Source organism: Papaver somniferum, chromosome 7 (assembly GCF_003573695.1).
Source record: "Papaver somniferum cultivar HN1 chromosome 7, ASM357369v1, whole genome shotgun sequence".
Classification (NCBI taxonomy): domain Eukaryota; kingdom Viridiplantae; phylum Streptophyta; class Magnoliopsida; order Ranunculales; family Papaveraceae; genus Papaver; species Papaver somniferum.
Genome location: NC_039364.1, coordinates 230,599,481 through 230,613,536, shown reverse-complemented (window position 1 = coordinate 230,613,536; position 14,056 = coordinate 230,599,481). Strand labels below are relative to the sequence as shown.

At 33.5% G+C, this 14,056-nt stretch overlaps 2 protein-coding genes across 2 annotated transcripts; one reads left to right on the top strand and one right to left on the bottom strand.

Moving 5' to 3' along the window:
- The first annotated feature begins 446 nt into the window (after window positions 1–446).
- On the top strand, window positions 447–6,625 carry LOC113293461 (potassium channel KAT3-like). The gene is made up of 13 exons (XM_026542088.1): window positions 447–866; window positions 1,391–1,606; window positions 1,799–1,960; window positions 2,093–2,150; window positions 2,278–2,595; window positions 3,054–3,293; window positions 3,379–3,477; window positions 3,566–3,598; window positions 4,465–4,650; window positions 4,832–4,915; window positions 5,080–5,149; window positions 5,783–5,932; window positions 6,348–6,625. The coding sequence occupies exons 1-13, from the start codon at window positions 598–600 to the stop codon at window positions 6,449–6,451; spliced, it is 1,989 nt and encodes a 662-aa protein (XP_026397873.1). The 5' UTR covers window positions 447–597; the 3' UTR covers window positions 6,452–6,625.
- LOC113296093 lies at window positions 6,543–13,158 on the bottom strand. Its single transcript, XM_026544431.1, has 3 exons — window positions 13,074–13,158; window positions 6,983–7,034; window positions 6,543–6,768 (listed from the first exon to the last, which is right to left on the bottom strand). The coding sequence occupies exons 1-3, from the start codon at window positions 13,156–13,158 to the stop codon at window positions 6,543–6,545; spliced, it is 363 nt and encodes a 120-aa protein (XP_026400216.1).
- Window positions 13,159–14,056: the final 898 nt, after the last annotated feature.

Here is a 14,056-nt window from a genome sequence, read left to right as displayed (position 1 = left end):
AAATTGGTGCTTAAGCGGGACCTGTTCAGGGGCAGACCTGGTGGGATGGGTTTGCGGGGAGTGAGCCCATAGCTATTCAGTATCAAGAAAATAGTCAAAAACAATTCGAACCTCTTAAAATTGTTGGTCGTATTAGCTCATTTGGTCAGGAATTTGGATTTTCTTAAGGTGATAAAAAAGAGGTTCCGTTACGCAAATCTCGGTATTGTTAGTGATGCACCGTTGATGACAGCAGTTCTAAACGCGTCCGCACATTTTTGATATGCATCGAAATCATGGTCCAGCTTAATATTTTTTCCAAATTAAACTCCATATCAACTAAAGTCCGGTGACCATGGATGGCATGGAGTATAATATAACCACACGGCACTTTCGCATCTCAACATATCTCAAGATGACAAGATGTACACCATAGTTTGCGGATTATGTACCACAATTACCACTTTCCTGGAGCCTTCCATCTATCTCGTTCAAAGTCCGCAAAGAAAAAAACTTATATATCGAAACAAGTTTTTTCTTGATTCTTGTTTCTACATTTTATTTCCTTCCTCTTCTTCATTCTTTTCTTTCTGCGTTTCTTACTGTTGATACTGTAATATGATGAGTGTCACAGAAAATACTGGTATGACTCAAACACCAATACCATTGATAAGCATATCACCAGTACTATCAAAGAAGATGACTAAAATAAATTCACTGGATGCCGCACCAGCAGCACCACCAATGTTGGTTCGACGTAAAAGTGGTGATATCAATCATATAGCTACACTTTCTAGTAGTGTATTGCCTGCATTTGGAACCATTGTTAATGATAGTCATCTTCAACTCCAAAGATTCATTATCGCTCCCTTTGATCGTCGATACAGGCAAGTCTTAATTATAATTATCCTCCATTTCTTCACTGTGTGAATCTTTGATTAGTTTGGTAGAATCGTTTCAAATTTGTGCATGTCGCATTATTATTTTGACATTGAATCTTGAATATGTCAATTCTTCAAAGCCATCGAAAATTATTTTGAGGAAAATAAAAACCCTAAACCCTAAAAGCCAAAAAGTCGGTGGAGCGCTTTAGTGTTAATTTCTTGTGAAATGTGTTGTTAATTATGTTTAGGGGTTAGGGATTAGAGGAGAAGGTCAAAACACGTGTTATTTGATCCCAAGAAGATGAAAAAAACGGGATATTTGGTGCACCTACTCTGGAAGTGGGCGTACAGTATGACTCTATTTCCTCTAGTGTACTTCCAGTTCCGGAATTGGTACACCCAATTGTAAACAGGGTGTACATTACATCAATATGATATCTGTTCAGTTCAAATGCAAATGATTTACAAGACTCTGGGTTTGGTTATTCATAATTCAGGATTTGCTTATGGGGAGTCTGTAAATGCAGGTGGTGGCAAACTTTTCTTGTGGTTCTAGTCATATACTCCGCATGGGCGTCTCCATTTGAGCTGGCATTCAGCCATATAGCAACAGGGTCTCTTTGGCCTGTTGATTTGGTGGTTGATGGTTTCTTCGCCATTGACATTGTACTTACTTTTTTTGTAGCCTACTTGGATAAACATACTTATCTACTCGTTGTTGATTGCAAAAAGATTGCTCTAAGGTAATTTATTTTCTATCCTGCTAGAATAAGAGCTTGTATTTTACTTGTGTAAGAGTAGACAGCTAGTTTGAACTTGGATAGTGAGACAGTCATATTTTCCTTGGTATAATCTGAACATTGGAAGAATAGAGTTGGTCCTAGCTATGTGGAAATTTCTCAGTGCAGTTCTTCTTTTGAATTTTGTTGAAACAGGTACATTGTCAGGTTAGGGTTTATAATGGATGTGGCATCAACCTTGCCATTTCAACACCTATACGGACTCTTCAGGGGTCGTACAAACAGAAGTGCTGTTTTCGGTTTCCTCAATCTCCTTCGTTTGTGGCGGCTTCGCCGTGCTAGCAAGCTTTTCTCAAGGTCTGAATAATGTTTCTGTTAGACTAACTAATACAGTATATGAGCTTCAAACCAACCATAACATGACAAAGTAGTGGCACAAAGCTTCTCCGCCTAATTGTCTTTCTCTGTTTTTTTCTATTCATGCCTCAGGATGGAGAAAGACACGCGTTTCAGCTACCACTGGATAAGGATAGTTAAACTCATTTGTGTAAGCTTTTCTGTAGTAAAATAAGATTACAGATGCTTCACTAGAATTTAAGTGCAGAAGCAGAATATACGCCATCAGTTTACCTAAGCTGGAACTAGGAATATACTCATGTATGGTTTGTTTGCAGGTGACCCTATTTGTAGTACACTCGGTAGGTTGTTTACAGTATTGGATGGCTATACATTACCATGATAAACACAAAACATGGCTTGGTGCTCAAATAGGGAATTTCGAGGACATAAGTATTTGGAAACGCTATACTTATTCTTTGTATTGGACTATTACCACTCTTACAACAGTTGGTTATGGAGATCTGCACGCTGTGAACACTACGGAGAAGATTGCCAACACATTTTTTATGTTTTTTAACATCGGTCTTACTGCTTACCTTATTGGTAATATGACCAATCTCATTGTTCGCCGTGCCATTGGAACTTTTGCCATGGTAAGAATCAAGTTCCTTCTCCTTTGATCATTCTAATTGCGTAACATAAGTACAGCTAAATACTAATCTAACAGCTAAATACTTACAATTTTCTGGAAGTCCATGTATGTCTGTAAGTACTTCTTGCAATTTTCTGTCTAGATGAACTAATCTAACAGCTAAATACGCTCGAGACAGTTTTCTTGCAGTTTAGTTCAGTACAGTATCCTTACTAGGTTGTCGGAATGTTCAAAGATCTACTTTCTTCCGATGTCCCTAGGAAGAAACACAACTAGACACAACCTAAATTTCAGCACTCTGCTGTACAGAAATATTGTTATTCATTTCATGAGTTCCATGCTCTTCTGACAATAGAGCTCAATGTACTACACAAACTACAAAAAAAAAAAAAAAAAAAATCAAGCAAAAGATATGTTGGTAATGTTCTTTCTGCTTTAACCTAAGAAACTGCTTAACAGAGAGATGAAGAGCATCACATAGAAAGATTTGCTAGCACGAACAGACTTCCAGAGACCTTACAAGAGCAAATGCTAGCACACATTCACCATAAATATGAGATGCTGGAGTGGCAGCAAGGTGAAGAGTTACAAAATCTGCCTAAAGCATTAAGATCCAGTATAGGTCAACATCTTTTCAAGAAAACTCTTCAGAAAGCCTACTTTTTCAAAGAAGTTTCTGATAGCCTTATTGTTCACTTGGTAAGCAATTCTATATGATTACTCTGTCATCATTTTATTGCAACTTTACCTACAGCAGTAACAGAACTAAATCTTTTCAATGCAGATTACTGAAGTAAAAGCAGAATATTTCCCACCAAAAGTTGATATCATTTTACAAAATGAGATGCCAAAAGACTTCTATATCATTGTTTATGGACAAGTGGTAATATATACTAGCTCCCTACTAGAAACCTAAAACATGGCAAACTTTCCCTGAGTGCCGACTCTAACTAATGTCTCTTAATGTGCAGGAATTGTTAATTTACAAGGATGGAACAGAACAGGTAAGCTTTAGCATTGTCTGATAGTTCTTCGCCCATTAAAGTATACATATACCTATTACTAGATGCATGCAATTGTTTCAAATGTCTTATATTAGGTATAGAAATAAAGCTTTTAAATGTTAAATTGGTGTAACCAACCTTGTACAACAATCTTTCATAGAGTCACTACAGGAGGCTCTTCTTCGTGAAGTTGTTATATATTTCAGTCACAAATATTAAATCTTAACAAGGGACCTGCAAATGGGAGAGTATCCACAAGGAAAGAAAAACAATATTAGTATTTAGACTGACTCACTATTGAGATAGTCTTACCATTATAATGCGATAAGCTTTCACCACCAAGTAAGTTTGTAACACCAAAAAAGTACATGAAGAATCAGAGTCACAGGGAATAGAATTTGATTCAAAGCTTAAACCTTCCCTTGCGAAAAGACCACAACCTTAAGAGACCTTAGTTAAGTAAAAACTGTACAATAGTACTACCTCCTTCCTCTTCTGAGTGCAAAACATAGTAAAATATGGAAGATTACGTCTGAACCGCATATTAGTGGCTGCAGTCTATTTCATTCCGCTACAACAGAGTTCTGGAACAAAGGATGGAAAAAAAATGATGAGTCATTTAATAATAGGTCTCAACAAGTATGCTAAAGTTGTGTAATATATAGAAACGTACGCAAAGATCTATACTTAGAGCAGCAAAAGTGCAAAACATATACAAAATGCAAAAAGAAGTGTTTGTATCTGCACTGAAGCATGGAAACATAATTTTAGATTCAAACAAAAGAATTGGGAGATAGATATTTCTACTAGAATGATTATGAGTTCCATTTTGCTATGTTAACTATGAATTGTTTTGCTTTTTATAGATTTTATCAAAATTAGGCCATTACGAAATGGCAGGAGAAATCGCAGTGCTTTTCAATATCCCACAGCTGTTTACAGTGAGAACCAAGAGGTGTACCCAAGTTCTTCGAATAAGTCATCAAGATTTCAAGGAAATTGTGCGGCAACATGATGATGATGGACAAACAATCATCTCAAATGTCACCGAGGTTTGATATTCATACAAGAAACATGATACATAAGTACACGAGTATCTTTACCTAGTTCATAGGAATAGAGCATATATTTGAACATAATAATTTTATTATAATGGTTTCAAGTTGTACAATTGCGGAAATAGTTAACATTGTCCAGATTTATTATCTTATAACCTAATTCTTCCATGTTCAGCATTTGAAGGACTTGGAAAGAGAAATACGAGATGAAATTCCATTGGTAACAGAACTGCTTTGTGACCTGAATCATGCAACTGAGGTAACATAGGCAAATCAGTCTACAGGGTATATGACATTTTTAGAATGTTGGGCAGAATTTATGCGCAATGCTGTTCTTTTTCTTTTGATATACATAGTTCTGTCTTACCACTGCTTCACGGCATTGGAACATTAAAGTTAAATGTTAATTATATTTGATTGTAGCAAAGCATTTCAAAGGACAAAGTACATGAGCGTGAAGCATCATCAGTAGTTCATGATGGAAGCGCCAAAGGTAAAGGTTTCATACTAAAACCCAGTAATTAATATAGTGATGTAATTATGCCAACTCATATGGGTATAAAAGATATGTATGTCCCATGTCAAACATTGACAACCACCTGAAGAATTGAATTGATTAGTCATAACCGTCAAGACAAGTTCCCACTGGCCTCATAATATCACATAATGCCCACTACTCATTAGGTGAAGATGTTGTGAATTTGAATTACTTACTGGGAAACTTAATTACTCAAACTACGAATAACTGCAACATTCAGTTTGGTTTCACCTAGGCCTAAAGGTGAAGAGCGTACTCGCAGTCCTTAAAAGTTCAGCACTCTAGCCAATACAAGATAAAACCAAGTATGTGAACAACTTTTAAGCATGATTACCTTGACCACAATGGATAAAGCTCCAAAAAAAAGGCCAAGAAAACCTAATTCGTAAAGCTCCAGACTCGGAAAACCTACTATCAAAAACTATTCTTACTAGTTGTTGCACAAAATTTCAACGGATACAAGTTGGTTAAGCTACACAAGTTGGTTAAGCTGCAGTAATTCAAAATGAACTTTACATGGAATGGTAGTCATAGATATATCTGGTTCAGATAGTGTTTCTGACTTAAATATACTGTATCATTATGCAGGAGCATCATTGTGTTCTACTACGCCACGTTCACTCATGAGGTTGGTAATCCATGGGCATCATCCCAACAAAACAGATACAGCGCACAGCAGCAAGCCTGGAAAACTTATTCACTTACCAGAAACAATGGAAGATCTTTTACAATTGGCAGGTAAAGCAGATTCTCAACGGCCAATTTTACACACAAATTTTTATGTATCTAAGAACTTAGGGAACTAGCAGAATTTTTCTCAAGTAAAAACCTACTTCAACACAGATTTAAGTAACTGTTCACATTGAGGTTGAGAAAGGACTACAATTCTAGCTCACTCACATAAGCATCACAAAAGCAAACACAAAGCCATATAAGACTATGGAGATGCTAAACTACCAGTATTGCAGTTTCATAACTAAAAGGCCTAGTGTGCAGGTTATGCATCTCTAGAATGAAACATATTCTATAATTCTTTAAAATCAAAATTGCACCTCAAAATTGTTTTTCATTTGCTTAAATGATGGAATATAAACTAACCAGTTGCATAATTCAGTGAATACCTAGAAAGTTTAATCTTTTTTACTGGTTGCAGAGGAAAAATTCGGTAAAATTGGGAGCCAGATTATAATGAATGATGGATCAGAGGTGGAAGAGTTGAGCGTTTTAAGGGAGAATGATCATCTGTTTTACTGTTAAGAGACAAATTATTATGCTTCGTATTATTCCACATGTATAATTTCTTTGCTGGAGTCAGGAATGTATATTAGTGTAACCAACCATAATACTACTACTTGTTGTGAAACACTTCACTACAATAAAATGTAATTCTTCGCAGCAAAGGATAATAGAAATGATGAGAAATGTAACTTACAGTGTTGTTCAGCATATCTAAAGCCATGTAAGCAGCTTTCTGGAAACGTTCTTTTTCTTCGTCCAACATCTTCTTCTCAGTAGCAGAATCCTTGCACTTCTCAATCTCTTCCATTATTCCACTTGAGCTTTGATCTATTTCACTGTTTTTAAGTTACGTCAGAAATCTAATCTAAAATTTTAAAACTGTAAAATATAAAGCTCTCATTACATTCGACTTAAACTGAGCCTACGATTCAGAGTCTGTGACAATAAAGTATAATCTGAAACTTTTGATTATGCAATAGCAATATTAGATAACGGAAGGACCAAGGATACAAATCATACAGTTACATGCAAGTATGAGAGCCGACTTACTTAGTCATCTTAAGCATGCTCTCCATTGCTACTTGCACTTGTTGTGAGACGTCTGCAATCATCAAAAGAAAGCAAACAAAATAACATCAAACACTACACCAGTCACCAAAAGTAGAATAAGAAACTTGTTGGGATATATGTTTTAAAAACATTATTAATTTCCAATAAATTAGTGTCTCATTTAAATGTTTTTATTGTGACATTTATTGTTCCTTTAAAGAATAAATTAATTTCGTTTTTAATATCAAAAACCGTTTTTTATTGAATTGGTTAATGATGCTAATTACCAACTTATTAATGCATTTCATTTAATCTTATTTAATTCTTGACTATTATAAATCAGATTTTGATGAAAAGAATTGAGAGAGTAGTTGAAACATTTTTAGTGAGAGAGTTTTTCTTTTATGTTTTGGTGTTAAAAAGAACTTGGAGAGTTGTTGAAATCCTTTTTGTTGTGAGAGAGTTTTTCTTGTATGACTTGGGTTTACAAAAGAAAAGATTTTTAGAGAAAGAAAAATAAATGTGTGAACATCTCTTATTTTTCTAAATGAGTTTCTGAGCAAGAATGAAGTGTAGAAGTTTCACATCCTCTCACCGTGCAAGAGCGATTGTGTAAAAGATTAATCTCGGTTGTATTATCCTGGGGACGACGCGTCATTGAAGAACTGCTTGCACAATCTTGGGCAGAGCCGCGAAACGTCTTAAAGATAGCGACCTAGTCCGCGACTCAGCCATAACGTTGTTTGTTTCATGTTTGATTTTATTTGATGTGCAGGCATAATTCGGCAATTGTTCCAACAATTTTAAGACGTTTTATTCTGCCATGGATATCAAAAAGAAAACAATTGCTTAAACGCGATAAATATCATGTTTTATTTTCATTTTATAGAATTATAATCTGTATAATTTTTCTTTGACAATTGAAAATGATGCTTGAAATTTTAGGTAACCTAATACCTAGATTTAAATTTTATGTCTGATTTTGATGGACTAGGTTTGTAACATGGATAATATTTTTATCATGAATATCTAACATAGAAAAATATTGTTGATGTGAAACGAATGTTTTTTAACATGTTGTAGAGATGTATTTTTATCTCCTATATGGAAACGAGTTGGGTCTTGAAATTTTAACCTGATATATTAGACATCATGAGGGTCATCCATGCGAAATTTCAGAATTTTTGGAGTCCTAAAACTATTTTTAAAGTATTTTAGAAAACTGCACAACGTTGCTGAAAATTTCTGACGAGCAGAAATTTAGTTCTTGTTGAATTCGCTTTTATGATCTTTGTGTTGATATTTTGTATTTGTGTATAGTATGAAACCCGTAGATAAGGAACTTATCTTCAAAACCCATTTTGATATTTTCCATTTGGATTTTTAGTTTGAGAGACGTAGTGATTTTAAAATCGTTGTGTATGTTTTTCCAAACTATAAGACGTATATGGTACTTGAGATTAGAGATTAGAGATGTAAGAAATTACTTCGAAAATCATGTTTTGATTCTATTACTTCGTACTCTTGTTTTGGTAATGAAAAGGAAGATTATTGTTAGCAATCAAACTAGTGCACCACATATGTTTGATAAATTGCTTGATAGAGAGTTATAAATATATGATGTTATAACTATATAATTTTGAATCTTTATTTGACACTCAAGAGAAACAAAGAGTACTATATTTTGATTGATTTTTAAGTAATTATATAAGTGCATACGTTACTTATTTTTGGTTCCAAATGCTCACATGTAAATGATTGTGACATGTGAAAATTCATTTACTTGAGCAAAATTTTATTTTCCAATGAAATAAAATTGAGGGAGATTAATCGATTTTTGGAGCAATGGGGTTGCTGATTTCTTTGTTGGTGTGCAAATAATGGACAATGGTTTATAACCAATTGAGCTTTAAAAGCAATGGAGGTATGTTTGATGAACTATTTGTAGTTATTGTAGTGATCAAATAATGACATTCTAAATTGACTAAATTGATTATTCAATCTTAGAATAAATTTTAGGGAAACAAGATATTGAGATCTATTGTGTATGACAATAAACATGTGACTCATATAAGTGTGGAACTTATGAGGTGGAATTTTATACGAACCCAAAACCGAAATAATTAGAAACCTAGTCAAAACTAATGTGAATATCAACTCTCACCAAGAAATGAACATGATATTCATTATGAATTTATTTGCTATTCTTGTTGTAAGGATATCAAATGTTATTAACAATGCTTTTCAAGCCAAGTTAATGTGAATTGTGGATACGATGATAGGTTGGTATATATTGGTGTTTTACACTATGTTTGTTTTGATAGGTTATGGTTCCAAAGTTGAACCTAATCATTTTGAAAGAAAGTGGTGTTGAGATATACTCACATCACTAGGATTTACGGTATTGGTACGATCTCAAAGTTTACTTTGGGTAGAACAATTTTATTAAAAAATGTTCATACTTCCGAAATGAGAAAATATTCTAGTTTCCGCCTATCTTGTTATTACCAAGATTCATATTAGAAATTTGTTGAACTTGATCATTGCACTAATACAAATGATAGGTTATGGATAAAATGTTTGAATATAATATTACAATTTTATCATAACATGAATTGAATTTTGAATATTTGAAATATGAGATTTTGTCATGCTTTTAAGAAATGAATGAGTTAGTAACGAATGAGAGCATGTTATAGTTTCTTATAAACTTGGTGAATTTGTGAGTAACATGTATGTAATCTTTCCTAACTCATAAAAGCATGTACACTTCTAAATCTTACGCAACTTGCAATGGTTTTGGATGAAATAAAATATTATAGAATTTTATAAAGATGCTTAGAGTAACTTGTTTTGATATCAAATATGATCTATTGAGTAGTGAATTAGAAAATGTTATTATCATGAAAATTGGTTGAATTTTTATTCTCTATATTGTGTAAAACGTTTTGGGTCTAGATCATTGGTTCATTAGTTTTTCACATTTTTTGGAGTCTTTGGACATTGTTTTGAAATTCTTGTTTGAGTCAAAAAATAGTGGGGGTCCATACCCTATGATTTACGAACTTTGATTTAAATCAGAGGAACTAGAAAAATGAAGGTGACAAGTAATTCACTGAGAATGAACCTAGAAATGCATACTATAGTGAGACTAAAAGTTAGTCATGAATATTTTGTTGCTGGAAAATAACTTCTTATAGAGAGTAACTTTGTTCTTCAAACTATTAAATTTTGGCAAAAAGTTTTTATGAGCCTATTGTTTTTAGACAAGCAAACAGAAAATTGTTGACTATTGCATTCATGTCGCTAAATAACTTACATGCTTGTTTTGTTGATGTTGTTTCTACAATGTATGATTTGTTATAGTCATATGTAGAAATATATACTTCTGTGTAAGTTAAGGATGAGAATCTATGTAAATCAAGCATGGAAAACTGTGTAGTTTCAACAATAAAAGAAATTATATAAGTTGGATAAGTTATCATTTATATTCTGAAAAACAACTTTAAAACAATTTATAAAATAAAAATTGTTTACTTGATTCATTCGAATGATTTCAGAATTAATGAAAGTGAAATGCACAATACTATTTGTTTTGTATGCATTAGTGATTTTTGAATTTTTATTCTAACTTATAGAATGAAAATGAAATTGAGAACATGCTTAGTTTGCTATTTGACATGAAAGACTTGAGTGAAGATGGTGTATATTTTTGAAATGAATTTTTTCTTTCTCTGGATCAATTTTCATTTCAATGAAAACATAATTTTTAAAAGAGACAGAAATATATATAGTCTGACTGTAAACAAGTTTTCACTCATTTGTTTTAGTGCTAATGCTTTTGAGATTGTGTGTGATTGCACTAGACATGAGTATGGTAGCTCAGTATGCTTCTTTGCTACGTGATTGACTATATATATATAAGTATTTTTTGTAGTGGGGGTGTAATATATTGCTTCCATAGTGGGGGTTTTATATTCAGATTTACCAATCCTAGTATGGAAAATTGGTAAAATATTGAGAAGGTTGTGAGGTGTTTCAAACACATCATACGCCTAGAAATACACTATCTAAATGGTTACCGAAATCCTTTAAGGATGTTGCGAAGCTGATTGGACATCCTTTCAGTTGAATCCTTTAAGGGATGGAACGATTCGATCCTCTAATAGATAGAGGAACATACATATTAATCCAATGTGATAGTACCGCGGCTACTGCATGAATTGAGAACGTAACGACAACTACAAGAGTTGATTTTATGATAATATGGATTATATAGTGTCTGAAAAGAGTTTTCATTATTCGTTTGACGAAAGGATTAATAAGAAGATGTGAATACATCTTAGGGATGAGGTTGATGCCCATTGATATTGAGTCATCTGTGATGGATACCCAACCTAGAAATAGGTTCAAAGGGACTAGACGAAGTCATAGGAGATATGGAGATGCGAGAATCATGCTTTTGAAGAATTCATCCCACGGCATGATATCCTGAAGGGAGTAGAGGTTGAGTTTAATTTTTAGGTTTTAATTTTTAAACTCTTAATGATGTTTATATCTCTATTTAGAGTGGAGTACTTTCAGGAGTACTCTTGATAAACTCACCTATGTGAATGTGAAAGTGTGGCCGCTTTCTATGAGAATATGGGCAGTTCTCTAGATCATTCATTAAACTGGGATACAAGCACAGGGCCGTAATGTGCTGGCTTTAGACTTTACACTAGTATAGTCGTGTGTGTTAAGTAATCTTTTTATCTCCTAGAGTTCAAGACTTACGTTCACTCTATGGTCAGATTTTAAGAGAGCCTATTGACACTACGTAAAGGTTCAAGTCGTAAGACACCTTTGCTTATGCACAATTCTGTATTCTTGCTCAATGTTTTGAAAAATATAAGTGGGGGATTGTTGGGATTATATGTTTTAAAAACATTATTAATTTCCAATAAATTAGTGTCTCATTTAAATGGTTTTATTGTGACATTTATTCTTCCTTTAAAGAATAAATTAATTTCGTTTTTAATGTCAAAAATCGTTTTTTGTTGAGTTGGTTAATGATGTTAATTACCAACTTATTAATGCATTTCATTTAATCTTATTTAATTCTTTGACTATTATAAATCAGATTTTGATGAAAAGAATTGAGAGAGTAGTTGAAACATTTTTAGTGAGAGAGTTTTTCTTTTATGTTTTGGTGTTAAAAAGAACTTTGAGAGTTGTTGAAATCCTTTTTGTTGTGAGAGAGTTTTTCTTTTATGACTTGGGTTTACAAAAGAAAAGATTTTTAGAGAAAGAAAAATAAGTGTGTGAACATCTCTTATTTTTCTAAATGAGTTTCTGAGCAAGAATGAAGTGTAGAAGTTTCACATCCTCTCACCGTGCAAGAGCGATTGTGTAAGAGATTAATCTCGGCTGTTTTATCCTGGGGACGACGCGCCATTGAAGAAATGCTTGCACAATCTTGGGCAGAGCCGCGAAACGTCTTAAAGATAGCGACCTAGTCCGCGACTCAGCCATAACGTTGTTTGTTTCGTGTTTGATTTTATTTGATCTGCAGGCATAATCCGGCAATTTTTCCAACAAAACTCAGGGAATATATAGTAGATACTTGTCTAATTTATAGAAAACATAGACCAATTAACTACTAAATCAGTAAATTCAACCAAATTTGGCAGGAATATCAATATTTCAGAAGTTAATAAGTGCACTTCTGTGTTGAATCTCGAAATATATGTACATCGACAATCTATTGAGAGTATTTCTAAGCAAACACATTGAATCTTCATTTATTTAACAAAATCCTCATAACTCTAAGTAAAAGAAGTAACTATTACCGTTACACATCAGATTTCAACCAGAAATTTATAAATCTGATACAGAGCATCAAATCCTCCTTAATTTGACGAACTTGGGGGTGAAATTTTCAAAATCTAAAACAAGGTTCATCAATGGTTCTCTGATTTGTTGAATCGTTTGAACTTCTCAAAAAAATTGAGCAAGACTTTGTACAATTTAAAGAACTTTTAACGAAAATCACCAGAAATTGAAACATCAAACGAGAGTAATGCGAGGTTTTTTTAATATGATGGTTTACCATAGACGAGAGATGAGAGCTGAGTATCAACTGCTTCTCTTTCTTCTGTAACTACTAGAGCTAGGGTTTGTGAAGGAGACGACATGACTGGTCAAGATTTCCAAGGATTTTTGGAGAGAGAAAATGAATGACAGGAACTGAGAGATGAGAATTCCCAGAAATGGATTTGCAGGTACGATTCTGCTTTTTCTTTTCTTTTTTGGAGGGAAATTAAATGTTTGGTGAGGGTTAATGGCATGACACTAGCAGCGCAAGATAGAAGTTAGTAGATGTTTCGCCTGAGCAGAAGAGTCGGGGAAGGTAAAACAGTAAAATCTTGTATGCATCCGCCGAGTGAGATGTTATTAAATTTGTTAACTAAGGTGGATCTTGATAGATTTTTAGAGCATCTCCAACGACACATCCTTGTCCTACATATACGGATGGGTAAAATAAACATCCTTTGCAGATTTGGTTGAAACTTTCTTTGAATATAGGAAGTTCAAGAATATCATCTCAACCATGGAAGTTTTATAAGAAAGGGGTGTTACAATTGTCTTATTTTAATATGGTTATAATTGTTTTTTAATGATAGGATGGGCAGTTTTCTTTCTCTTTCGAGGGTAAAATAAAATTTAGACCCGCCAGATTGTGAATAGATCTTCTCTATAAAATCAAGGTGGTTCTTTTCTTCTTCTCTATTTACTGTCAGAAACGCAAGTTTTAGCTTTGGTAAGTTTTTCCTTTCCTTTTTTTAATGGGCGTTGTTGTAGTATATTTGTTACCAGATGTTGTAGTCCCTACTTATCTTTGTTATTTCTATATCAATCAGATTGTTTTGATTCAAGCATACACCTTAGATACTTGTGATTTTGATTGTATGGAGTTCTAATGAGTTTTACTTTGGTATGCTATAGATATGGTGCTGAAAAATTGGAAGACATGGATCCTGCAAGTGAACAAAATAGTTTTGAATCTGAAAATGTCGTTGTTGACGACTATAG

Excerpts from the sequence above, each read along its gene's own strand:
- LOC113293461 (XM_026542088.1), top strand. The coding sequence starts at position 598 with ATGATGAGTGTCACAGAAAATACTGGTATGACTCAAACACCAATACCA. Across the intron at positions 2,596-3,053 it reads CCATTGGAACTTTTGCCATG|AGAGATGAAGAGCATCACAT; the intron begins GTAAGAATCAAG and ends ACTGCTTAACAG. Across the intron at positions 3,478-3,565 it reads TCATTGTTTATGGACAAGTG|GAATTGTTAATTTACAAGGA; the intron begins GTAATATATACT and ends CTTAATGTGCAG.
- LOC113296093 (XM_026544431.1), bottom strand. The coding sequence starts at position 13,158 with ATGTCGTCTCCTTCACAAACCCTAGCTCTAGTAGTTACAGAAGAAAGA. Across the intron at positions 7,035-13,073 it reads GCTCTCATCTCTCGTCTATG|ACGTCTCACAACAAGTGCAA; the intron begins GTAAACCATCAT and ends TGATGATTGCAG. Across the intron at positions 6,769-6,982 it reads AGCATGCTTAAGATGACTAA|TGAAATAGATCAAAGCTCAA; the intron begins GTAAGTCGGCTC and ends ACTTAAAAACAG.